General features: G+C 42.8%; 1 protein-coding gene and 1 long non-coding RNA gene across 2 annotated transcripts in view; both read right to left on the bottom strand.

Annotated features, from left to right (window-relative positions):
- Nucleotides 1–305: 305 nt before the first annotated feature.
- LOC116517903 (adhesion G-protein coupled receptor G5-like) lies at nt 306–20,816 on the bottom strand. Its single transcript, XM_032231088.1, has 12 exons — nt 20,743–20,816; nt 19,871–20,005; nt 17,863–17,979; nt 16,434–16,476; nt 13,271–13,380; nt 12,951–13,036; nt 9,298–9,420; nt 7,012–7,274; nt 4,720–4,819; nt 2,857–3,134; nt 1,573–1,664; nt 306–374 (listed from the first exon to the last, which is right to left on the bottom strand). Exons 1-12 carry the CDS (start codon nt 20,791–20,793, stop codon nt 306–308), a joined length of 1,467 nt encoding a protein of 488 aa, XP_032086979.1. The 5' UTR covers nt 20,794–20,816.
- Nucleotides 20,817–20,844: 28 nt separating this feature from the next.
- LOC116517448 overlaps nt 20,845–25,929 on the bottom strand; it is a 20,140-nt gene continuing 15,055 nt past the window's right edge. Inside the window, exon 4 of the long non-coding RNA XR_004256463.1 lies at nt 20,845–20,889. This is a non-coding gene — a long non-coding RNA (uncharacterized LOC116517448). The remainder of the gene's footprint in view (nt 20,890–25,929) is intronic.

Genomic DNA, 25,929 nt, shown 5'->3' with positions numbered 1-25,929 from the left:
ATTTCCAGGGAAGAAAAATATGTTGTAACGCAGTGGTTCCCAAACTTGGCAACTTTAAGACTTGTGGACTTCAACTCCCAGAATTCTCCAGCCAGCTCTGCAGAGCTGGCTGGAGAATTCTGGGAGTTGAAGTCCACAAGTCTTAAAGTTGCCAAGTTTGGGAACCACTGTTGTAACGAGTTCAGCCAGTTTGTCTGTGTTAACCCAAAGAGAAATGAAAACAAAAATGACTTGTGCAAAGCAGAGAAACTTTGCATTTGTGAAAATGGTAGGCATCTCAATTGCAAAAGGGGGAAAAAAGCCATCTAGTATTTCTCATCTGCTGTCTGGTTTATCGTATGACAACGGAGCTCACGCTCGCTGGGCCTCAAAGACTGTGATGGGAACAAACACAGAAGCTGTGAGCCTCACTGTTAGTGCAAGGGCAGCCAGAGAGATGGGAGATGTATACATTTAATAAATAAGATGAAATAAAACTCTCAATATTAGTTATTAGATTAGAATAGAATAGAGCTGGAAGGGACCTTGGAGGTCTTCTAGTCCAGACGGCTTGCTGAAGCAGGAGAACCAAGCAGGAGTTATGCCTGATGCCCCAAAGCTCTTACTTCAATATCTGTTACAGGTAATCCCTGGCTTGCAACCAGCATTTGAGCCCAAAAGTTCCATGCGAAGCAAAACAATTGTTAAGTGACTTTGGAGACCTTTCTTGTTGTTAAGTGAATCACTGCAGTTGTTAGCTTAATCACACGCTTCTTAAGTGATTCTGGCTTCCCCATTGACTTTGCTTGTCAGAAGGTCACATGACCCCAGGACACTGCGACCGTCATAAATATGAGTCAATTGCCAAGCGAGTGAATTTTGATCGTATGACCATGCGGACGTTGCAACGGTCGTAACTGTGAAAAATGGTCATAAGTCATTTTTTTCAGTGTCGTCATAACTTGGAAAGGTCACTAAATGAATGGTTGTTAAGTCAAGGTCTAACTGTATAGGGAACTCTCCTTGCTCTTCCTTCCTTCCTTCCTTTCATCTTCTGCCATGAAGACAAAACATCCTTCCTTTCAGGCCTAACTTGCCTTTCTTTCTTTCTTTCTTTCCTTCCTTCCTTTCTTCCTTCCTTCCTTCCTTCCATCCATCTACTGCCATGAAGACAAAACATCCTTCCTTTCAGGCCTAACTTGCCTTTCTTTCTTTCTTTCTTTCTTTCTTTCTTTCTTTCTTTCTTTCCTTCCTTCCTTCCTTCCTTCCTTCCTTCCTTCCATCCATCTACTGCCATGAAGACAAAACATCCTTCCTTTCAGGCCTAACTTGCCTTTCTTTCTTTCTTTCTTTCTTTCTTTCTTTCTTTCTTTCTTTCTCTTCTTCCTGTCTTCCTTCCTTCCTTCCTTCCTTCCTTCCTTCCTTCCTTCCTTCCTTCCTTCCATCCATCTACTGCCATGAAGACAAAACATCCTTCCTTTCAGGCCTAACTTAGGGGGGGAAATAGAATGCTCCCAATGTATGATATAGGGATGCAGTGCTCAGGTGTCTTTTTGGAATCTGGTCCTTCCTTGGTCCAGAGTCTTCACAAACCAGGTGATGTTGCCGATGACTGAGAGAATCCAGGTGAGTTTTTGGATCTGAACGACACCGTAAAAAGCAATACCAAAGACAGATGATGGCTCCTGCATGAAAAGCGGGGGGGGGGGGGGGGGGAGAAAGCAGAACCTTTGCATATTGGAATATACTGGGGTGGAGTGGGGGGGGGTGTCTATGACAATTTGCCATGGTCAACTTGCCACAGCCAACTCACCATGACTAACTCACCACAGCCATCTCTCTGAGGGACAACTCATTCCTAGACAAGAGTGACACTAATACCAAAGAAATGGTGGAATAGAATCATGGAAGAAAGAATACAGAAGGAGGGACAGAATTAAATGTGAATGGCAAAAATTAAACTATTTTTTATTTATTGTAAATAATTAAATAGAATTGTTAAATTGTCGCATAACAAGTTGTCCATGATGAGTTGGCTGCAGTGAGTTGGTCATGATGAATTGGCTGCAGTGAGTTGGCCATGGCTAGTTGGCCATGGTGAGTTGGCTGCAGTGAGTTATATATACTTTATTTACGGTCACAGACCAAAACACGAGTACTTGAGAGACCGCCTTCTGCCAATTACCTCCCTACGACCTATAAGATCCCATAGATTAGGCCTCCTCCGCATTCCATCGGCCAGCCAGTGTCGGCTGGCAACTACAAGGAGGAGGGCCTTCTCAGCAGTAGCCCCGACCCTTTGGAACGAGCTCCCCGTGGAGATTCGTACCCTCTCCACCGTCCAGGCCTTCCGCATAGCCTTGAAGAACTGGCTCGCCCGTCAGGCCTGGGGATAAGAATTGCTACCCCGCCCGAATGATGAATGAATGTTGCTTACTATTTTTATTATATGTTGTTGTCTTAATATTGTATTCCCCTCTCCCTGGTTTTCTGTGAGCCGCCCTGAGTCCCCTCAGGGAAAAGGGCGGCCTACAAATGCTAATAAACCACTAAACCACTAAACCACTACTACAAAAGAGACATAAGAGAATTGATCATAGTATCATAGCAACCAGTCACCAAAAGCTTAACTAAGGGTAGTTACAGTGTTCTCCTCCTCTTGACCATGACTAGTTGGCCATGGTGAGTTGGCAGCAGTGAGTTGGCCATGGCTACTTGGCCATGGTGAGTTGGCTGCAGTGAGTTGGCCATGGCTACTTGGCCATGGTGAGTTGGCTGCAGTGAGTTGGCCATGGTGAGTTGGCCATGGTGAGTTGGCCATGGCAAGTTATCCCATCCCTGGGGGGGGGGGTGTAGGGTCTCAGCCATCTTACAAACCTTGGAGGCTGTTGAAGATTGTAAAGAGGAAGATCTGTGGAACTAAGAAGACCCCAAAGGACATGAAGAGCAATATCCAGGTGGTCCCCAGGAGGAAGGTCATTCCAAGAACGGTTCCCACATCTTTGCAGGTATGTTCCTGAGGCCGACGAAGGGGGTGAGCTCTGAGCTGTCTAAGCTTCTGCACCACCAACACCAAGATAACCATGTTGAATAACACGGTGCCACCAACATAAGCAAGGGTGATATGGCTCAAGATGGGGGAGGTGATCCAGCATCTGGAAGAGAAGAAAACGCAAAGATCAGAGGCTCCTTTATGTTTCCAAGAGAGACCAAGAAAAGTCTGTGTCAACCCATCAGAAGCCAAGGTGTGATGACCCAGGACACAGCACAGGGATAACCCAAAGATCTGGCAGTTCAAACCGCCCCTTTATTCCTCCAAATTACCCCAAACGCTCCCATGTTTCTGGCAATTCCCAGAACAGAGTGATAACAACACCCCACCCCACCCCCGCCACAAACCTCAGGCAGCCTCTAGCTGCAATTAGTCCAGCCCAACAAGGATGCACAGCAATAAATCCAAATTTATTTGTCAAATCAAGGAGTTCAGGAAGCAAACAATGCAGGTAATTAGTCCAGAATGCCAGAAGGAATGCAAGGACTCTTGGAAAGTTCAAACGTCGGCACTCAACACTTCAGGAACTCAGTGTTTGTTCCCAACAAATGCCCCTCCCCATAGTGTCTCCTTAAGTCTCAGTCTCCAGGTGTGCCTTGTGAAAATGCACAGAGCCCTCTTCTCCCAAGTAGCCTGCTCAGTCTGCGCTGCTCACACCTTCTCGCCATTCTCTAAGCCCTTGGATCAGGAGAAGGTGGTCCTTGCTCTTGAGCTCTGTCTCTCATGTTCATCCTGCCTCTCTGTTCCTCCCTGCCTACAATCTGTCCTAATCCTGAAAGTGAATCTGGCTTCTCCATTGACTTTGCTTGTCAGAAGGTTTCAAAAGCAGATCACGTGACCCTGAGATACCGTGACTGTCATAAATGTGAACCAGTTGCCAAGCATCTGAATTTTGATCACATGATCATGGGGATGCTAGAAAGGACGTAACTGTGGCTTTTTTCAGTGCCGTTGTAACTGAATGTTACTAACCAAGCTGTTGTAAGTCAAGGTCAGTCATTTGTCTGAGATGGTACAGGTTCTCCTGCTTGAGCAGGGAGCTGGATTAGAAGACCTCCAAGGTCCCTTCCAACTCTGTAATTCTATTCTATTCCATTCCGTTTCATTCCGTTCCATTCCATTCCATTCCACTCCACTCCACTCCACTCCATTCTTCTTATTCTATTCTATTCCATTCCACCCCACTCCACTCTTCTTATTCTATTCCATTCCATTCCACTCCATTCTTCTTATTCTATTCTATTCTATTCTATTCCATTCCATTCTATTTCATTCTGTTCCATTCCATTCTTCTTATTCTATTCTATTCCATTCCGTTCCATTCCATTCTTCTTATTCTATTCTATTCCATTCCATTCCATTCCACTCCATTCTTCTTATTCTATTCTATTCCATTCCATTTCATTCTATTTCATTCCATTCCATTCCACTTCACTTCACTCCACTCTTATTCTATTTCATTCCATTCCACTCAATTTTTCTTATTCTATTGTATTCTGTTCTGTTCCGTTCCATTCCATTCTTCTTATTCTATTCTATTCTATTCCATTCCATTCCATGTTGCTGTTTTTTTCAATGCTGTGTAACTTCAAGGGGTCACTAAACCAATCTTGTATATCAAGGCCCATCTGTATAACATATAGGAGTTAAAACTACACAGCTGAGGCAGCTGCTTCCCTACTACTCACATGGAAGATTTATTGTATTGAGAGCCAGTGTTGATATCATGCTGATTATAAGCCTTCTTCACGCTAAGGAAGCTGACCAGGACTATGACTCCAGGGAGCCCTGCAGAAGGAGAGAAGAAACAGCGATGGACTCCAAAATAAGAGTTTAGCAGGCCTATACAGAGAGTCCCAGGTCTAGAGGCCGCCAAGGTACCACCAGTTCGGCCGAACCCACCACTGCAACAGATGTAAAAGAGTGAGTAACCTGATGTAGCATTTAATTTTGGGTGAGATGAGGAGGGGAGGGAAGACTGAAGACTTGCTGGCTAGGAATTCTGGGAGTTGAAATCCACAAATCTTAAATTTGACAGAATTGGGAAAGAAGTACGACCACAATTGAGCCCCAAATGTCTGTTGTTAAGTGAGATATTTGTTAAGTGAGTTTTGCCCCATTTTACGATCTTTCTGGCCACAGTTGTTAAGTGAATCACTGCAGTTTTTAAGTTAGTAACATGGTTGATAAGTGGATCTGGCTTCCCCCGTTGACTTTGTTTCTCTGAAAGTTACAAAAAGGGATCACGTGACCCTGCGACACAGCACCCGTCATAAGTATGAACCAGCTGCCAAGTGTCCAAATTTTGACCACATGACCCCAGGATGCTACAGATGTTGAAAGTGTGAAGAACGGTCATAATTTTTTGATGCTGTTGTAACTAAATGAACTATTGCAAGTCAAGGACTGCCTGTATTTTAGAACAGGAAATTTCCAAACTTGGGAACTTTGACTAATGGATTTCAACTCCCAGAATTGGATGCGGAATTCTGGGAATTGGAGTCCACAAGTCTTAAAGTTGCTAAGTTTGGAGAAACCAACTTTGGAGAACAAGAGCTCTGAATTTGCAGCAAGACTGGATCAGCTGCCGTCTTTCAGGATAGGATAGGATAGGATAGGATAGGATAGGATAGGATAGGATAGGATAGGATAGGATAGGGTAGGATAGGATAGAATCAGAGGTGGGTTCCTACCACAGAACCAGCAGTGACCCAGGCTCGCCACGCCCTGAACCAGTTCCCCATCACTGCCGCCATCTTTTTTTTTTTAGTTCTGCGTATGTGCAGAACAATTTCACTTGAATTGTAGATGCACACGAAGCACATGCACAAGAGAACTGGCACTAACAATGGTTGAAACCCACCCTTGAATAGAATGGAAATGGAATAGAGCTGGAAGGGATTTTGGAGGTCTCTAGTCCATCCCCCTGCTCAGCAGGACACCCTAGAAGACCTCCAAGATCTCTTCCAGCTCTATTCTGGATTTGAATTTGAAGGCTGCTTGCAAGCTTTAAAAACCCAGATTCTCAATTTGAGAATGTGGGAATATTGATAGTTCAGAATAGAATTCAGAATAGAACAGAATAGAATAGAATAGATATTGGAATGAAGGATAGGATAGGATAGAATAATAACTTTATTGTCACTTGAAAGTACACTAATCAGCATACATAAAAGTGAAATTTCATTGCATTCAGCTCTCAAAGGGTCACCACCTCCAATATGCATTACAATATACACTACACCTAACTTGCAGAGTTTGTGTCATGTGAAAACTGGAAGATGGGTGTGCTATGGACACTGTTTGGATACTGGAAGATAGAAAAGATAGGAAGAGAGATAGAAAGGAAGCTAGGAAAGATAGATAGATAGAAAGGAAGGAAGGAAGGAAGATGGGAAAGATAGATAGAAAGAAAGATAGGAAAGACAGATAGAAAGGAAGATAGGAAAGAGATAAATAAATAGAAAGAAGGATAGGATAGGATAGGATAGGATAGGATAGGATAGGATAGGATAGGATAGGATAGGATAGGATAGGATAGAAAGAAAGATAGGAAAGATAGATAGATAGATAGATATAGATAGATAGATAGATAGATAGATAGATAGATAGATGATAGATAGATAGATAGATAGATAGATAGATAGATAGATAGATGATAGATGATAGATAGATAGATAGATAGATAGATAGATAGATAGATAGATAGATAGATAGATAGATAGATAGATAGATAGGAAAGACAGATAGAAAGAAAGATAGGAAAGACAAAAGTCAAACTATTGTCCTTGTTAATGCCTCCTTTCTACTATTCAGATGTGACTTCTTTCTCCCACTGGAGAAGCTCAGGGCAACTAATTTTTCAACCAGATGCACAAGCTGCGTTTCTTGCTTTGGAAAGCGAGCAAGAGTCAAAGGAATTCAGAAGGTGACTTCACACTGATGTGTTTTCCCAATGCGGGCAGCCTACAAATCCTTACCCCACCCCACAGCACACAGCTTCAGCAGGTAACGGCTGATGTAGGAGTTGTAGACTCTGATCACCAGCAAGTAGAGGTGGAAGCCCTCGATGGCCATCCAGGTCAAACTGCAGAGCAAGGAGTAGTGGAGGAAGGCAGCCAGGATGCTGCACCACGGCGGATGGTCAACCAAAGTCTTGCTGATCAAGAATGACACGTTGAGAAAGAAAAGGGCGCCCAGGAGATTGATGTGGATCTTTGTGGTGGAATCGTGATAGAGTTTCCTACAAGGAGAAAAGGAAAGGAGATCAACTGCAGAATTGGAGCTGGTAGGGTCCAGAAAGGAGAGAAATACTGCAGGTAGTCCTCGACTTACAAACACAATTGAGCACCAGATTTCCCCTGCTAAGCAAGACAGTTGTTCAGTGAATTTTGCCGCATTTTACGACTTGTCTTGCCACAGCTGTTAAATAGATCGCCGTAGTTGTTATATTAGTAATGCAGTTGTTAAGTGAATCTGATTTCCCCGTTGACTTCGCTTGTCAGAAGGTCGCAAAAGGGGATCCCATGACCCTGGGACACTGCAACCATCATAAATGTGAGTCAGTTGCCAAGCACTTGAGTGTAAATCATAGGACCAGGGGCATGCTGCAACGGTCATAAGTATGAAGAATGGTTCTCAGTTACTTTTTTCAGTGCCGTTGTAACTTTGGATGGTCACTAAATATTGTCAGTCAAGGACTACCTGTATTTTCATTTAGCAATAGCACTTAGACTTATATGCCACTTCACAGGGCTTTCCAACCCTCTCTAAGCATTTTACAAAGTAAGCCTATTATCCCTAACAATCTGGGTCCTCATTTTAACCATCTCGGAAGGAGGGAAGGCTGAGTCAACCTTGAGCCTGATGAGATTCAAACTATTGGCAATAAGTAGAAAGGGAGGGAGGGAGGGAGGGAGGGAGGGAGGGAGGGAGGGAGGGAGGAAGGAAGGAAGGAAGGAAGGAGGGAGGGAAGGAAGGAAGGAAGGAAGGGAAGGAAGGAAGGAAGGAAGGAAGGAAGGAAGGAAGGAAGGAAGGAAGAAGGGCAATAGCAATAGTACTTAGACTTATATACCGCTTCACAGTGCTTCACAGCCTTCTCTAAAGCGGTTTACAGAGTCAGCCTATTTGCCCCCAACAGTCTGGGTCTTCATTTTACCCACCTTGGGAGGAGGGAAGGCTGAGTCAACCTTCAACTTTGATCCAGGTGAGATTCGAGGGAAGGAGGGAGGGAGGGAGGGAGGGAGGAAGGAAGGAGGGAAGGAAGGAAGGAAGGAAGGAAGGAAGGCAGGCAGGCAGGCAGGCAGGCAGGCAGGCAGGCAGGCAGGCAGGCAGGCAGGCAGGCAGGAAGTTAGTAATAGCACTTAAGACTTATATTCCACTTTATAGCTGTCTCTAAGTGGTTTACAGAGTCAACCTCTTGCCCCCAACAATCGGCATCCTCATTTTAACCCATCTTGGATAATGGAAGGCTGAGTCAAACCTTGAGCCTGGTGAGAATCAAATTCTTGGCAGTGGACAGAGTTTGCCTGCAATACTGCATTCTAACAACTGCAAACCATGCATGCATGCATTGAAGGAAGGAAGGAAGGGAGGGAGGGAGGGAGGGAGGGAGGAGGGGGGGAGGGAGGGAGGGAGGGGAATATTAATAGCATAGCTATGCTGGCTGGAGAATTCTGGGAGTTGAAGTCCACAAGTCTTAAAGTTGCCAATATTGAAGACTTCTGATTTAGACATGACCACTTCTTAGTATTTTGCAGTCCTCTCTAAGCGTTTTACAGAGTCATGCTGTTAGATTGGGTAAAGGAAGGCACACAAAGGCTCCAGTAACAACAGCTCTTTATTGCAAGTCAGGGTAACATCCGGCTGGAGAGGGGTCAGACAGCATCCCCTTTAAAAGGGATCTGTCAGACCTCTTGACCAATAGGATTTGACCTCTGATCCCGCCGGAACAGAGGACCTTGGTGGAAACCTCTACCAGTGGCGGGGGGGATATCTAACACATCCTCTTGCCCCCAGCAATCTGGGTCCACATTTTACCCACCTCGGAAGGATGGAAGGCTGAGTCAACCTTGTTTTCCTTCCCTAAATTAAATTGCTTTAAATTATTTCAACAATTTGATGGTTACCCATCTCAGTAAGATGACCCTGCTCAGCATCCAAGAAATTAAAGCCAGAAACTGACATATCCTCGTTTCTCTGTGTCCCTCCTTGTCACTGTGCCTGGGAGACCATTTCTCTGACCCTGAAAAGGGTCACCTGGTTACCTGGAGAGAAGGTATAAGAAGATGGTGATGAAACAAGCCGACGCTGAGATTCCACAGCCGATGTCACTCAGAAAGGTTAAAGGAGTCAGCAACCTTTCATCCACAGGTTCTGGAGGACAGTTTCTGAATAAGGGGAGGAAGAAGAAATGGCAGAGCCAATTACAAGGGAAGGGATGTGTATGTATTTCTTGCAGAGGTAATAAATTCCTGTCTTCCCTGGAACCATCCATTATCCCCCATCAGCACAGACCACAGTGTCTTAAATTGATGAAATGTGACCTGGACCTACACATGTTTTAGATACTCTAGTATCCAGTAAAGGAGCATGGTCCACACAGAAGGATTCGCTACCTTTAACAATGTGTTAGACCATAGAATATAGAGTTTAACAGATTAATAGAGTTGGAAGGATCTTGTAGGTCTTCTAATCCAACCCCCCACCCAAGCAGGACACCCTACACATTTCTGACAAATGGCAGTCCAGTCTCTTCTTGAAAGTCTCAAGTGATGAAGCTCCACAACATGTGAAGGCAACTTCTGTTCCATTGCTTGATTGTTCTCACTTGTCAGAAAATTCCTCCTTATTTCTAGGTTGAATCTCTCCTTGATCAGTTTCCATCCATTATTCCTTGTTTGGCCTTCAGGTGTTTTGGAGAATAACTTGACCCCCCTCCTCTCTGTGGCAGACCCTGATATATTGGAACACTACTATCATGTCTCCCCTGATCCTTCTCTTCTTCTTGATCAGTTTCCATCCATTATTCCTTGACTGGACTTCAGAAGCTTTGAAAAACGGTTGACCACCTCCTCTCTCAGGCTGACCCTCAAGTATTGGGACAGTGCTATCATGTCTCTCCTAGTCCTTCTCTTCACTAGACCAGCCATGCCCAGTTCCTGCAACCGTTCTTCATACATTTTAGCCTTAAGTTCCCTAATCCTCTTGGTTGCTCTTCTCTGCATTCTTTCTAGAATCTCAACATCTTTTTTATAGTGTGGAGACCAAACTGGATGCAGTATTCTAGGGATGATCTTACTAAGTTGGAAAGGACCTTGGAGGTCTTCTAGTTCAACCCCCTGCTCAAGCAGGAGACTATATATCATTTCAGACAAATGGATGTCCAGTCTCTTTTTGAAAGCCTCCAGTGATGGAGCATCCACAGCTTCTGAAGGCAGCTACTCTATTGGTTGATTGCTCTAACCATTAGGAACTTTTCTCCTTAGTTCTAGGTTGCTTTTTTCCTTGGTTAGTTTCCATCCATTATTTCTCATCTTGCCTTTTGATGCTTTGAAAAACAGTTTAACACCGCCTCATCTTTGTAGGAGACCCTCCAATATTGGAACATGCTACCATGTCCCCCTGGTCCTTCTTTTCATTAGTGAATGTGCTAATGTGCCAAGTGTTATGAGATTTCAGCAGATACTCGTGTTGTTGCACAAAATGGACAACATTTTTCTCAAGTGCACCCATGCTCATCAGACATTATCCTGGGCCAATCAGGCTCTCTGTTCGACTGTATAGGTTTAATAAGTTTTTAGATTAAAGGGTACTTAAAATATTGATCCAAAGGCAACTGAACTTTATTGGCTTTTTTCCCTTGAAACGTTTCACTTCTCATCTAAGAAGCTTCTTCGGTTCAGTTCTTCGGAACTGAAGAAGCTTCTTGGATTATCAATTATTTATTTAATTATATCTACTATCACTAAATGGTCACTGTTGAACTAGTTTTAAGTTATATTCTTCCATCTATCAAACTGTATCTTCCAATAACAAAACAATCTTATATCTTCTGCCATAATATTTTAACTCAGATATTTATACATGTTACCCTTATACCTCCATGTATACAATGTGTAGTGTTATGATAAGTAATATTGGATATGAATATTGAATGGTACCCATGAAAGGAAGATTAGAAATTCTTTTGGATTATATACAAAGGTTAAGTAAAAAAGAATCAAGTTAGATACAGTTAAGTTTTGATTATTAGGGGGGAAATGTTATGATACAGGATAAGGAGGGATAATGATGACAACCTATATATATAGAGAGAGATATATATATAAGGAAACTAGATGAAAATTGCCAACAGCGATTTGGAAAAGAGGATTTGAAAAGTTTGTTATTAAATATTATGGATGTTTAGTTAGAATAGGACATAAGGATTCAGTGTCAGTGGGGGATTTTAGAAATATTAAATGAAATGCCAGTAATTTGGTTATGTATTAAATCTTGGTATATTTTATGATGAAGGACATTTAAATTATTATAGTCAATGAAAATGGAGGTATAAGGGTAACATGTATAAATATCTGAGTTAAAATACTTGAGTTAATAGGAATTATGCTTGATGACTGTGGAAGAGATGCACGAAAACCTTTTGTAACCAACTGATACACTTTCCGTGGCACGACATAACCGCGAAAGTCAAAAGCGCGCCGACAACACCGCGGCGCTAAAACCGTGATGTCAAAAGCACGCGACAACAGCGCGCCGACAACAGCGCGCCGACAACAGCGCGCCGACAACAGCGCGCCGACAACAGCGCGCTGACAGAAGCGTGATTTAACTTAAGGTAAGGTTTAGGGTTAGGTTTAGGGTTAGGTTTAGGGTTAGGTTTAGGGTTAGGTTTAGGGTTAGGTTTAGGGTTAGGGTTAGTTAGGTTTAGGGTTAGGTTTAGGGTTATTTTTAGGGTTATGTTACAGTGCGCTTCTGTCGGCGCGCTGTTGTCGCGCGGTTTTGACGGCGCGGTTTTGTCACCGCGCTTTAGTGACACGCGCTTTAGTCGACCGCGGTTTTGTGGTGGAACCACACTTTCTACAGTATGTAAAAAGGAAGATTTTATGTGTTGTGTTTGTTTTGAAATAAAAATAAATTCTATTTTTTTTAAAAAAGAAGCTTCTTGGATGAGAAGCAAAACGTTTTCAAGGAATAAGCCGAAAAAGTCCAGTTGCCTTTTGGAAAAGTAGCTTGGGGACAACCATGAGCTGGATGGGAATCTCTATAGAGATTTAGGCTGTTGACCTGCTACAAGGCAAAGCAACAACCTCTACCATCTTCATGACTTCTAGGGGGTCTCTTCTTCTAGTTTCTCTCTGGGGTGGAAGAGAACATCCTAACCATTGCTGCCCCTTCTAGCAATGGGTGCTTTGTGAGTGGTTATGCCTATGCACCCATCACATGCTTTCCAAATTCTAGAGTTTCCCTATCACCCAACAGTGCCTCTTCTTACCTTAGACCCATGACAGCGAATCTATGGCACACGTTCCCAAAGTGACACACAGAACCATGTCTCCTGGCACACGTGTTATTGCCCGTTCCTCTTCTGGGTTTCTCGCATGCATGTGCGCATGACGATCAGCTCGCCTTCATGTGTGCAGCAATGCCAGAAACCTTCTGGTTTCCAGTGTGTGCAGGCACGCTGGCCAGCTGATCATCATACGTGCAATCATGCCAGAAACCAGAAGCCCACCTGGCTGGGGCACATGTGTGCACCGGAAACCGGAAGTTCATTTCCCGACATGCGCATGCCTCCTGGGCGCTCCTCTTCCAGGTTGTGGCCCCGATGAGTGTTACGAGTGTTACAATTACGACCACAATTGAGCTCTCCCCTTTTGGCACTCAGTGCCGAAAAGCTTCGCCATCACTGCCTTACATTGTTACTCTCAAGCGATCAAATGGCATGACTGTGCAGGCAGAAATAATCTCTTCCATTGCCTTCTCTTGGCATTTAGGTTCATGCTAAGTAAAACTACATAGAACTGGGCATACTTTGTGCCTCATTTTAGGTGAGATTACAAGATAGCTGCCAAAAGACCATATGGAAAAAGATTGAGGTTCTCTGCTCGGTAGGACTTCATTTCCACCGAGGGGCCTTCAACAGAGCAAAGGTTGCATCCAAAGGACTCCAATTTCCCAGAAGACCTTCTCAAGAAGAAGTTGGTGCACCAGAGACCCGAAGAGCAACTGGCTTACCACAAGGACAGCAAAATAAGTCAGATGGCTGCATTTGCAGAGAACAACGTGCTCCTGGCTGGTGTCGGTTTCACAACCTTCTGTTCTCCATTCCCCCAGGTTGTCCTCTCCTGGAGACAAACAAACATCCTGCTCAAGTAAAATAGCTACAGCTGCCTGTTTTGGGTTCTTTTTTTTAAAAAAAAGAATGCACAATACAGGTTGTCCTCAACTTACGACCACAATTGAGCCAGAATTTCTGTTGTTTGAGTGAGACACTTGTTAAGGGGAACTTTGCTCCATTTTACGACATTTCTTGCCACTGTTGTTAAGTGAATCAATGAACTTCTTAAGTTTGTGACGTGTTTGTTAGGGGAATCTGGCTTCCTTGTTGACTTTTGCTTGTCAGAAGGTCCAAAAGGGGATCATGTTACCCTAGGACACTGCAACCGTCATAAATAGGATTCTATAAAAAGGTCTCCAGGAGGTGCACATGCAATATGTGGGTTTTTTTTTCCTTTTCCTTTTTTTTTCTTTTTTGTATTCAGATGTCTATGCACTGTTCGTATTATTTGTGTTTTAAAAAATACATTAAAAATAAATAAATATGAGTCAGTTGAATTTTGATCATGTGACCATGGGGATACTACCACAGTTCACTTTTTCAGTGCTCTTGTTAACTTTGGTCACGAAATAAACTGTTGTAAGTCAACGATTACCTGCATAGGCTCAACCAACGTAATAAATTGGGTATTTGTCATTCAACATGCTGTGAAATCATAATTTCATCATATAGTGAATGAACCAGGTCCTCCCATCAAGATGGACTTGAATTTACATCTTGGGCATAACATTTGGGGTCAACCCACCCATATGTTTTCTTGACCCGAAGTTTAAGACTAAGCTTGTTGTATGAACTCAGCTGAAAATGTCCCATAGCATATTGAGCCATTCACATTTATATATATAAGGTAAAGGTTCCCCTTGCACATATGTGCTTGTCATTCCCAAGGGGGGCGGTGCTAATCTCTGTTTCAAAGCCAAGAGCCAGCGCTGTCCAAAGACGTACTCCGTGCTCATGTAGCCGGCATGATTAAATGCTGAAGGTGCATGGAAACCCACAACATGAATAAACATGATGATACCTCCTGACTACCAGACATCTGGAAACCAGCCCTAGTCAACAAACGAGCCCCATCCACCACCCAGGCCGTTACAACACAAAACAACAACGGACACACAGCCAGCATCAATCAGCACCAATCTATCAATCATGATATAACCACACAACCATCATTCCACTTACTGAAACAAAGCCTGAAGATGGTGAGTGAGACCTTGCCGAAACGTTGCCAAGACAATCGTACACGAGAAAAGACCCGAATACAACAAGACCAGTTATATATATATATGTGTGTGTGTATGTGTGTGTATATATATATATATATATATATATATATATATATATATATATATATATATATATATATATATATATTATAATATAATATAATATAATATAATATAATATAATATAATATAATATAATATAATATAATATAATATAATATAATATAATATAATATAATATAATATAATATAATATAATATAATATATATAAATATATAACACAAAATGTGTAACAAAGGCAACAGTAAAAATATTGGGTTTCTGTCGTGATGGACTCTTGTGACGAGCCGATTGACAGATAATGGAAGCTGTTAGCTTCCTCCTATAATTGGGGCTTACCAGGGGTTGTGACACTATATATATATGTGTGTGTGTGTGTGTGTGTGTGTGTGTGTACTGTATGTATATATGTATGTATGTATCTAAATAAAAGATGCAATGCAAAAGTATTGAAAACCAGCAGCATAACAATAACATTACAAGGATCAGCAAACATCAGATAGAACTAAGTACCTGCCTAGTTGAAAGAGATCTGTGTGTATTCTTCCACCTTTCCCAGATACAGAGATACACCTATTAATCTGACATGGCAGTGGGGGAGCCCCATGTTAGTCTACAGTAGCCTAAAATCGGGAGGTATCTGCACACGCTTTTTCTAACAATGTATGCATATCAAAAGGGATATAAGCGTTTGCAAGTTGTAGCTTACCTCATTATAAAAACTCATCCCATCATCACCTTCTTTAACCACCCCATAATCCCTTGCAGGGTGGATTTGGGCAACTGAATGGAGCTAGCAGAGTGGTTTTATGGCCGGATGCCCTTCCCTGTTGCCAATGCGGAGTTTTGTTCAGCTGATACATTCTCACTGTGCCTCTACCTAGGATTGAACTCACAGCCTCCTGACTGTGAGGCGAGAGCCCCACCTCTAGGCCACCGTACCACTCCTAAAACTCATCCCATACATCTGTCAAAAGTAAGCTACACCTCATAAAAGCCAATGCTTTTAAGAAAACATATTAGTTGGAAAAGGTGTGATCAGGCTCCTTCATGTTAATTCTTCCTCAGAAAGATGTTAACCAACTATGGATTCCAAGTTACAGAATTACAGAGTCATAAAGTGGGACTGGACTCTGGAAGGTTTCCAGTCGAATCCCCTGCTCACACAGAAGGCCCTAGGCGTACTTCCAGGTGGGCGAGTAACCATAGAAGGAGGGATAGGAGCAGGGGTGGATTCCAGCGGCCATTGCTACTAGTAAAAAAAATTGTGCACTCTGCACACGTGCACATTTTCACTTAAAAATGTTGTGCGCAAGCGCAGAACATTTTAAGTGAACATTTTAAGTGAACAATTTTTTTTTACAAAATATAGAAAAGATATTTTAATTTTTTTTAAATCAGACTGTTTTAACAGCACGGAAGAAATCATCCTTCTCAGCTACAGTTACATCAGAGACATGGACAGTACATCCCATAATATTAAGCCCAAGCACTGAAATGAGCATTGCATTAAAAAGAGAACATTCACATGGGAAATGGCATTTTAAAAAAGGGGGGGGATAACATTTTTTCAATGAAGATTGTTCTGAGCATGTGCAGAAAAGAAAATCAAGATGGCACCGCCAATCATAGGACCGGTCCACCAGAGTTACTACCTATGCAGCTGAACCAGACCGAATAGATAGGAACCCACCTCTGGATAGGAGAGATGGAACGGGGTGACTATAAAAGAGGAAAGGAGGCAGGATAAAGACAAAAACGTTTCGACCTTACCTGTTCCTTCCACCCAAAACACGCAGGTCTTGCTGAAGTTAACCTAGAATGGTTAAGAGAGAGAAAACGAGAGAAATGTTGATAATCAGCAGGGGATTGGACTAGAAGACCTCCAAGGTCCCTTCTGTTCTATATTCTATATCTCCAACGATCCCAACCAAAGCAAGCACACTCCAGACCTGTCAATGTCTCAGTGCAAAATTTTATTGAGTACACCATTTCGGCACTGTTGAAGGCAAAACCAGCACTACCTAATTCCTGCGCAAACCCCGCATAGTTCAATATGAGATTCCCCCTCCTCCACTATTAGTGCCACATCTCGGAGTTCTGACTTGCTTGAGTTCATTAGTCCAAGCCTTGACGCTACCTGCATCGGCATTGCAAAGAGTAGATTGATCCATTAACTGCATAAATCTAGACCTTGTGGCCATTCAAACATCTGAAGATTAAATCTGATGCAATGAGGTTTCATTTTTTTAAGAAAAGGTTTTCTTTTTAATTTTGGCTTCTTGTACATTCACAATATACATTTCTCATAATATCATTAGTGTTATATATTATCCTTTAACATGCATGCTTCCATTCTTTCCCTAAAGATATAATTGTTAGCGTTCCAAATACCATGTAGAATCCTGTCAGGCCTGCATTTATATTCCTTTTAGAATTTTGGCCTGCCACACTTTCTCTTATTTCATTATGCTGTTTTTTTAAGTGTAGTCAATGGGAGGTAGGAATAGAAGGAGTAGGATTGTGGAATGTATTGTTTTTCATTCTTTACTAGAAGCCAAGGTCATCCTTTGTGGGCGTGGGGACAAGATGATGAACTTTTAACTGGGTGGGATTCCAACTCTGGAAGTTACATCAGAATCCCACCCAATTAAAAGTTCATCATCTTGCCCCCACACCCACAGCCCATCACATGGTCCTATCTTCTTCTTCCACGCTGGCGTCTACGCCTAACCTCTTCCGGTCAGGTGTACTGGTGTGGAGACAAAGGATGACCTTGCTTCTAGTAAAGAATGAAAAACAATATATTCCAAAATCCTACTCCTTCTATTCCCCCATCGACTACACTTAAAGAAACAGCATAATGAAATAAGAGAAAGTGTGGCAGGCCAAAATCCTAAAAGGAATATAAATGCAGGCCTGACAATAATACTATATTCGACCTTGCCTTCCTGCCATCCTCTACATCTCTCTTATATTACAACAACCCTACTTCTACTTCCCTCTTTCTTTCTCTTGCCCACCCTTCTTCTCTACTTTCCTATTTCCTCCTCTCCTTTCTTATTTCTTCTTCCTCTTCCTCTCTGAGGTTTCTTCCCACATGCCCTTAACATCTGCTCTCTTTTGGGGAGAGTTGGTTTTCATTCTACCAGAGCGCTAAGACCTATTAAGGGATGATGCCCATGGCGGCATCACTACTCACCAATGAATGATTATGCCAAAACCTGATTTCCACAGGTTCACGAAGGTTGCTGACACTCATGTTCCCAAGACTGGCTCCTAAGATGTCACCACTCAGCAAGGAGCTGTTTTGTTTATCCTGCAAGACAAGGGGGGAGCTAAATTAAAATGGAATGGGGTAATTTAGAGTTCAGTGTATTCTAGGTTCTGAGCTATGTGAGTGAACCAGACCATCTCCTTAAGCCATGGTTTATTTGGGCCCAGCATGCTATGTATACAGGACAATTGGGTTGGATTAACATAGGGTTGGTTTAGAATATTGTATAAACTCAACCAGAAAGTTTCTGACCGAGTGAGGGCCCTGAAATCTCTTATCTGTCAACTCATAAAATTGCCATGGTGAGGAAAGAAGGGGGGAGCTCATTCCACGCATACCTTCGGCTAGAGTCGGATCTCAGATTACTACAGCAGGCTTGTGAGGCGTGCACCTCATTGGTGAATGTGATTTATGACACGACTGAGGGGAGGGAGGAAACAGGGGCAAAGTTCAGGGATAATTAAAATGAGGTCAGATCTGACTGCAATGGGGTATTGCAGAAATGGTGTTCCTAATAAATGACTGGATTTCTTTTGAAACTTGGCTTGAGGCTCACGAATTAATTAGGGCACCTTTTGGAAACCTGACATTATCCTAGTCTGATAGATTAAGAAAAGAGAAGCTGTTTTGGCCAAAGAGACAAATGGATTCTAAATCAGATAATGCTGAGCACACTTCCCTGCAGGCAGGACCATGTTTGAACTGTCTTTCTTCTTTCCTGTCTTCTGTGTATTACGAGTTACAATAGCAAAATCTTGAACAGCTGCAGGGATTTTGTAGGAGATGACCAGACTGATTCTGAGGGAGGGGCGAAACACGTCATCAGTCAGGAGTACCTGCGCAACCCACAAGAGAGCTCAGTCCAAATCTGAGTTCCTTTCTATTTGTAACTCCTGCTAATTTCCCATGACCGTTAGTAGTTCAGATTCTTATAGAGAGCTTAAGCTCTCAATAAATCCTTATACATATTTGTACTGTCTGGATCTCCTGATTACTGTGGTGCTTAACAGATTCTCTACCCACACCACTGTCAAACTATTAACTAAGGGTGCATTACTACTACTATTAGTCTTCTCAGCATTCCTATCACCCATCTCCTCCCACTTATGACTGCAGGACTGTAACTTTGTTACTTGAATCCTTATGATTTATATTGGTATTGATTGTTTCCTGATTGCTTATTTGTACCCTATGACTATCATTAAGTGTTGTACCTTATGATTCTTGATGAATGTAACTTGTCTTTTTATATACATTGAGAGCACATGCACCAAAGACAAATTCCTTGTGTGTCCAATTACACTTCGCCAGTATTCTATTCTATTCTATTCTATTCTATTCTACCCATTTCTTATACACAAGAAAATCAACACAGGGCAACCTTGAGCTTCTTCCTTACTCACACCTCCTTTCCAAAACTAAGCATGTATCTTATAAAACATCCATTGAATTAATCAATCAAATCTTTATTATGGTCATAAACTAATATGAGAGCCATGGTGGCACAATGGTTAGAGTGCAGTACTGCAAGCTACTTCTGCTGCCTGCTGGCTGCCTGCAGTTTAGCAGTTCAAATCTCACTAGGCTCAAGGTTGACTCAGCCTTCCATCCTTCTGAGGTGGTCCCAGATTGTTGGGGCCAATATGCTGACACTGTAAACCACTTAGATGAGGGCTATAATGCACTGTAAAGTGGTATATAAGTCTAACTGCTATTGCTAAAAGCAGCTGTTGAATCCCTTGTTCAAGGTTGTCTCCACACTCCTCTACTACAATTTTGTATATATTCATCAGCTTCTGCTCTAAGGCCAAAACGGGATTAGGAAACTGCCACTTTTGTCTCCAAACCTGGGAAACTTCAGATTATTGATGATTGACCCTCTATGCCAAATTCCCACCCCTGTCACCCCCTGAAAGTTGCAGCAATGGCCTACCTGAAAGAGGCAAGAAGCTTTCAGGTAAATGCAGATAAGCCTTGTTTCCTTTGCAGGAGTTGTTTGGACACTCTCCAAGAACGATTTTGGAAAATTCATGGAATGGTGACTCTCTCTCGAAGCATCATAATCCAGCTGTGTGTGTGAACAAAGAATAGAATAATTCATAGACATATTCTGTCAACTCGCAAAGCATCCTTGGCCTGCTCTCGAGTTGCCATAGGCAAGGGGGATGGGAAACTGACAAAGCAGCATGGCAGCCACAAACAGAAGCACATCCCAGATGTATCTTCTCAAGGTATGCCAGAGTACCCACAGCCGTTGGAGGGGAGTGATCTGTACAACCCGGGAAATTGCTCTGTGATTTATGACACACCTTGGAGGGAGGGAGGGAGGGAGGGAGGGAGGGAAACATGGTCATAATTGGGCCGTAAAGTACATGGGGTCAGAGTTGGCTTCACATGAAGCTCCTAATAAATAACTGGGTTTCTTTGAAGCTTGGCTGGAGGCTCATGATTTAATTAGGGCATCCGTTGGAACCCTGACATATTCTTATTCTTGTGCCATATCCATCATTGGACATTGGCGATCATGTTGGCAATCCTATTTTTATCAACAGCTGCACGAGAAAGTACTGCCGAGTTTTGTTCGAAGCAGTCTGGAGTAGAATTAAACATTCTATAACAAGGATCAAATAACTCGACCACTATTTCTCAATCTTGACAACTTTTAAGCTGGGTAGATTTCAAATCTTAGAATTCCCTAGGATGCTGCCTGGAGAATTCTGGGACTTGAAGTCCATATATCTTCAAGTTGGCCAAGTTGAGAAACACAGAATTAGATAGATAGTGTGGAGAAGGAAAAATACTTACTAAGACATTCTTACTATCGATAGATAATTCTTTGGAATCGTTGTTGTTCATTCTGCATATTAATGTTTGAATATTAGGGTGTCTAGTAATGAGGAGGTCCCCTCGAAATGGACTTCCATCATAATCTCCTCCAATTTCCCAAGAATTCTATAAGAGGAAGAAAGAAAGAAAAGAAAGAAAGAAAAGAAAAGAAAGAAAGAAAGAAAGAAAAAAGGAAGGAAGGAAGGAAGGAAGGAAGGAAGGAAGGAAGGAAGGAAGGAAGGAAGGAAGGAAGGAAAAAGCCATAGGTTTTATGAGAGGAATAAATTCTGGAGTAATTCAGTGATCAATTTTCAGATTACATTATTTGTACAATTGGTAGATCAACATATACCAGGAGGATCCAACAGATAATCAATAACAGTCTCTTTTATTTCATTGCTCTATAGCAATGTTTCTCAAAATTGGCATGTTGAAGATGGATTCCTGCTGGCTAGCAAATTCTGGAATATTTCTTAAAGTCACCAAGGTTGAAAGGCGATGTCAGCCTCTGCTTTGCTGCTGCTTCGGCTGCCATTGAAACGGGGAGGGGGGCATGGTATTTGGGAGGGGATTGCTAATTGTGCTGGAGGAAGATTCTCAAGTCTCTGCTGCCTGTCTTACTGCGCATGCGGAGGAGGTTCCCGCCAAGGCCAACGGCACTGACATTCCATCTTGATGATGCCTTTCGAAGTTATCTCACACCTGACACTTGGAAGAATTATGATTGGACTGTAACTGGGAAGCCAAGGGGTGGGAAATGGGTTATTCTATATATCAATTGCTTTCGCGCCTAAATAATCAGTCTTCGCTTTGCTACGCTTCTAATCATTTATAATTAGTAAAAGTACACTTGATTTCTATCAATGGAGTCTCGTGGTTTTCTTTCCTAATTATTCAATGGAGGAGTGCTGACAATAAGCGAAGACTCTCTCACACCCCACCAGGAGTTTTCAACCTACCGTGGGGGGTGTACTCGCAAGAAGGAACGGAAAAAAAATGTCATTGCAAGCGAGCGATGATGAGGAGACTGGAAGAGAAACTGCAGAACCATCTTTACCTGAAAGGCTAGCTGGCCTAAGGGTAGAAGAGCCTGTGGTTCGGCCCCGTTGGACTTTGGGAGTGGGGCAAAAAGAGGATGCGGAGAATTTGGATGCAGGAGTTACCAGAAGGAAACAAAGGGAAAAACCAGCGGACTGGGAAGAAGCTATGACTGAGTGGAGGTCCCAAAAGAGAGCGATGGAAAGAGAGCAAACGGAAGAATTTGAACAAAGGTACTCCATGCATAATTTAGGGAGGGTGAAGAGGCCGAGGGGGGATGGGAGCAAACAAGCCCAGAAACAGCCTCCCCCCCCCAGCCAGGGCTGTTGCCAGAGTAGCCCCCCCCCCCAGAAGACACAGAATGGCAAAAGTCCCTCCCTTACCAGTAAAATATAACGGTAATGCCAGAGACCTGGGTCTTTTTGTTATTCAGATTTGGAACTATATGGAACTTTATGGGCCCGATTTAGAAACAGATGCGATGAAAGTGCGAATGGTTTTACTTTCTTTGGAGGAAAAGCGGCCGATTGGATGGTCAGCTTACATCAATGCAACTCCCCTCTCCTGAGGAATTTGATGTCTTTATGACTGCTCTAAAGAGGAGGTTTGATGATCCGCTGATTGAGAAATGAGGGAAGGTGAAATTTATGACCCTAAAGCAGGGAGATAGACCAGTGACTGAATATATTCAGGAGTTTCAACAGCTTTCATCGTATATGAGGGGTTGGTCTGAAGAGGTGCTCCTGGATCAGTTTGCATTGGGATTAAATGAGGACATTATCAACAATGCGTTAACAGACACCTTCCCAAGCGAATGGTTGCTTGGTACAAAAATGCAGCAGACGTTGAACTAGACTTGATTAGACTTCAACGTGCAAAAGAGGAAAAAGCAGAGAGATCGCCCCCCCCCCCAGCTCAAAGGCCCCCATTCCGCGTCAGGGGTGAAGGGAAGGGAAGCTCCGCGGCAAGGCCAAGCCTTTCACGTGCTTCGTTGTGGAAAGGAGGCCATCGAGCCATGGATTGCCGCGTTAAACTTCCTCCAACTGCCCCACCCCCTACCAAGAGGGAAGGGAAGACCAGCAAGGCCCCGGGGAGGAAGAAGGAGGCTGCCTTCGCTGCTGAGAATACCCCCCAGCATTTCCGGCAGGAGGCGGAGGAGGAAGCGGACGTGACCACCAACTACTCTGATGACTCCGATGACGACGCCTCGCCATGTTGGGTGAGTTCTACTAAAGGCCCCAGGTTGATCCCGATTGAGTTAAGGTTGCCACCGGCTGGGGAGACAGCTTTCCGCCCTCCTCGATTCAGGCTGTTCTAGATGTATGATTAATACTGCAATGGTTGAGAAACTGGGCTTGAAATTGTGGACTTTAAAAACCCCTATTGTTTTTTGCCAAATCGGTGGATCCATTGCAGGTGGGGGGGCCGGCCCATTTCTACACTGAACCTCTAGAGATGAAAATGGGCACCCATGTAGAATTGATCTCTTTTATTGTGGCACCTGGGATGGACAGACCCCTTATTTTGGGACTCCCCTGGCTTCGTAAATGGAACCCTCGCATTAACTGGAGGGAGGGATGGCTGCGCATCCGGACCAGCACAGCCCCAGACGGGGATGCCAATGCCCCTGAGCCTGGTGGCTCCAGCCCTGCATTGGCCGCCAGGGGCGAGGAGAAGATTGAGGGGCAAGAAAAGATTCCGAAAGAGTATTGGGACCTTTAGGGGTTTTTTAGTGAAAAATCTTCAGATAAACTTCCACCCCACAGACCCACTGACTGCTCCATCAAAATTTTGCCCGGAGTGCCACTTCTAAAACCCCAAATATATTCTATGTTGCCCAGAGAGATGGAGGAAATGAGGAAGTTTATTGACAAAAACTTACAAAGGGGTTTCATTGAACCAGCCAGACCCAAGGTGGCAGCCCCTGTACCATTCAGGGAGAAGAAAGATGGCTCTCTTCGTTTATGTGTGAACTTTAAGAACCTTAATTCAATCTCTTCTCATAATCTCTACCCTTTGCCTCTGATGAAGGACATGCTGGCCCAACTGGGAAAAGGCCGCATTTTTACTAAACTGGACTTGAGGGAGGCATACTATAGAGTCCGAATAAAGGAGGGGGATGAGTGGAAGACTGCTTTCAACTGCCCCCTGGGTTGCTTCCAGTTCCGTGTATGCCCTTTGGCCTGCAGGGGGCACCTGCAGTTTTCATGCAACTAATTAATGAGATTTTGCATGACCACCTTTACAAAGGCGTTTTCTTTCCTAATTATTCAATGGAGGAGTGCTGACAGGCACTGGACTAAATTGTTGTTTTCTCTTTGTAGGTTAAGTTTATTCTATGGTTTCCATTAAAAATGTTTCCTAGAACATCTAAATAACATCACAAATATTCTCAAATATCCTTTTCCTCTGATAAATGTTCAGAAATTATATATCCATACATTCAATTTCTTTGTGCATTCAGATTTTGAAAGGCTGCCTAAAACCCAGGAACTAGAAACCTGATATATTTAGAATGCATGGTAGGAAGTCTTGTATGGAGCTTCAGATGAAATTAAATATAAGGACAGATATAAACCGCTGACTTCTATAATACAATGTTTAGCTAGAAAAGGATATAAGGATTTAGTGTCATTGGAGGATTTTAGAAATAGTAAATGAAATGCTAGTATGTGGTTATGCATTAAATCTTGGTATATTTATGATGAAGGACATTTAAACAACTATAGTCAAATGAAAATGGAGGTATGATGATGGTAACATATATAAATATCTGAGTTAAAATACTTTAGTTAATATGAATTATGCTTGATGACTATGGAAGAGATGCACAAAAGTCTTTTGTAACCAACTGATACACTTTCTACAATATGTAAGAAAGGAAGATTTTATGTGTTGTGTTTGTTTTGAAAATTAAAAATAAAAAAACATTTTAAAAAAAGTAGAAGCAGACTTATTCGGATGCTTGACAACTGACTCACATTTATGACCGTTGCCGTGTCCCAGGGTCATGTGACCCTCTTTTGCGACCTTCTGACAAGCAAAGTCAATGGGGAAGCCAGGTTCACTTAACAACCATGTTACTAATTTATTAGCTGCAGTGATTCGCTTAACAAATGTGGCAAGAAAAGTCATAAAATGTGGCAAAACTCACTTGACAGTTTCTCACTCAGCAACATAAGTTGTGGTCGTAAATTGAGGACTATCTGTATTAGACTGCAAGTTACTGTCCACAGAGAAGAGGGCCAGTGTTTTCCCTATTCTTGGAATTGTGAAAATAAAACTTCCTTTTTCACGATCCCGTTTCCCCACCGAAATTATACAATTGCTGGTTTTTCAGGTGACTTCCTTGAAGCTACTATATATATAGACTGGTCAAAAGGCAAACTTTGCAGATTACAGATTAATAGAGTTGGAAGGGACCTTATAGGTCATCTAGCCCAAGCAGGAGACCTTACACCATTTCTGACAAATGGCAGCCCAGTCTCTTCTTGAAAGCTTCCAGTGATGAAGCTCCTACAACTTCTATTCCATTGGTTAATTGTTTTCATTCCTCCTTATTTCCAGGTTGAATCTCTCCTTGATCAGTTTCCATCCATTATCCCTTGTCTGGCCTTCAGGTGCTTTGGAAAATAGCTTCCCCCCCCCCTCCTCCTCTCTGTGGCAGTCCCTCAAATATTGGAAGATTGCTATCGTGTCTCCACTGGTCCTTCTCTTCGCTAGATTAGCCATGCCCAGTTCCTGCAACCGTTCATCCTATGTTTTAGCCTCCAGTCCCTCATCATCCTGGTTGCTCTTCTCTGCACTCTTTCTAAAGTCTCAATATCTTTGTCACAGTGTGGGGCCCAAAACTGGATGCAGTACTCTAGGTGTGGTCTTACTAGAGCTTTATAGAGTGGTATTAGTACTTCCCTTGATCTTGATTGTATCACTCTCTTAATGCAACTTGGGATTGCATTGGCTTTTTTGGCTGCCACTGCACACTGCTGGCTCCTATTAACTGGTTGTCCACTAAGACTCCAAGATCCCTCTCACAGTTATTGCTATTAAGCCTGGTTTCACTCAATCTATATGTGTACTCCTTCCATCCCACTTTTATAAGATAAAATGCAAATAATAAGAACCTAC

Source organism: Thamnophis elegans, chromosome 14 (genome assembly GCF_009769535.1).
Source record: "Thamnophis elegans isolate rThaEle1 chromosome 14, rThaEle1.pri, whole genome shotgun sequence".
Classification (NCBI taxonomy): Eukaryota; Metazoa; Chordata; class Lepidosauria; order Squamata; family Colubridae; genus Thamnophis; species Thamnophis elegans.
The sequence above is the reverse complement of the archived record's forward strand: the minus strand, read 5'-3'. Positions and strand labels throughout refer to the sequence as shown.

Coding starts and splice junctions, on each gene's coding strand:
- LOC116517903 (XM_032231088.1), bottom strand. CDS start 20,793: ATGAACAACAACGATTCCAAAGAATTATCTATCGATAGTAAGAATGTC. Junction 17,980..19,870: donor AAGCTTCTTGCCTCTTTCAG/GTAGGCCATTGC, acceptor CTTGTCTTGCAG/GATAAACAAAACAGCTCCTT. Junction 3,135..4,719: donor CAATACAATAAATCTTCCAT/GTGAGTAGTAGG, acceptor CTTCTCTTCCAG/ATGCTGGATCACCTCCCCCA.